Source organism: Rhinopithecus bieti, unplaced genomic scaffold (genome assembly GCF_001698545.2).
Source record: "Rhinopithecus bieti isolate Rb0 unplaced genomic scaffold, ASM169854v2 scaffold_79259, whole genome shotgun sequence".
Classification (NCBI taxonomy): Eukaryota; Metazoa; Chordata; class Mammalia; order Primates; family Cercopithecidae; genus Rhinopithecus; species Rhinopithecus bieti.
In genome coordinates, this window is record NW_016828983.1 from 1 (window position 1) to 427 (window position 427).

At 71.7% G+C, this 427-nt stretch overlaps 1 protein-coding gene across 1 annotated transcript; it reads left to right on the plus strand.

Moving 5' to 3' along the window:
• Positions 1-6: 6 nt before the first annotated feature.
• On the plus strand, positions 7-423 carry LOC108523877 (serine/arginine-rich splicing factor 8; the record flags this gene model as incomplete). Its single annotated transcript, XM_017864648.1, has 1 exon — positions 7-423. A coding segment is annotated over exon 1 (301 nt), but the record flags the coding sequence as incomplete, so codon positions are not given.
• Positions 424-427: the final 4 nt, after the last annotated feature.

Below are 427 nucleotides of genomic sequence, written 5' to 3' on the forward strand. Positions count from 1 at the left end.
GCCTCTCCGCCCGGCCTTTCCCGGCGTCCCCACGCGGGGCGCAGCCGCGAGAAAGGAACGCAGGTCACACCGTCAGCGCCCAGAGCAGCGCCAGTTTCCGGGCCCGGCCTGCTCTGGGAGCCATGAGCTGCGGCCGTCCCCCGCCCGACGTGGACGGCATGATCACCCTCAAGGTGGACAACCTGACCTACCGGACCACTCCCGACAGCCTGAAGCGAGTGTTCGAGAAGTACGGGCGCGTGGGCGACGTGTACATCCCGCGGGAGCACCACACCAAGGCGCCCCGGGGCTTTGCCTTCGTCCGCTTTCACGACCGGCGCGACGCGCAAGACGCCGAGGCCGCCATGGACGGGGCGGAGCTGGACGGACGTGAGCTGCGGGTGCAGGTGGCGCGCTATGGCCGCCGGGACCTGCCCCGCAGCCGCCA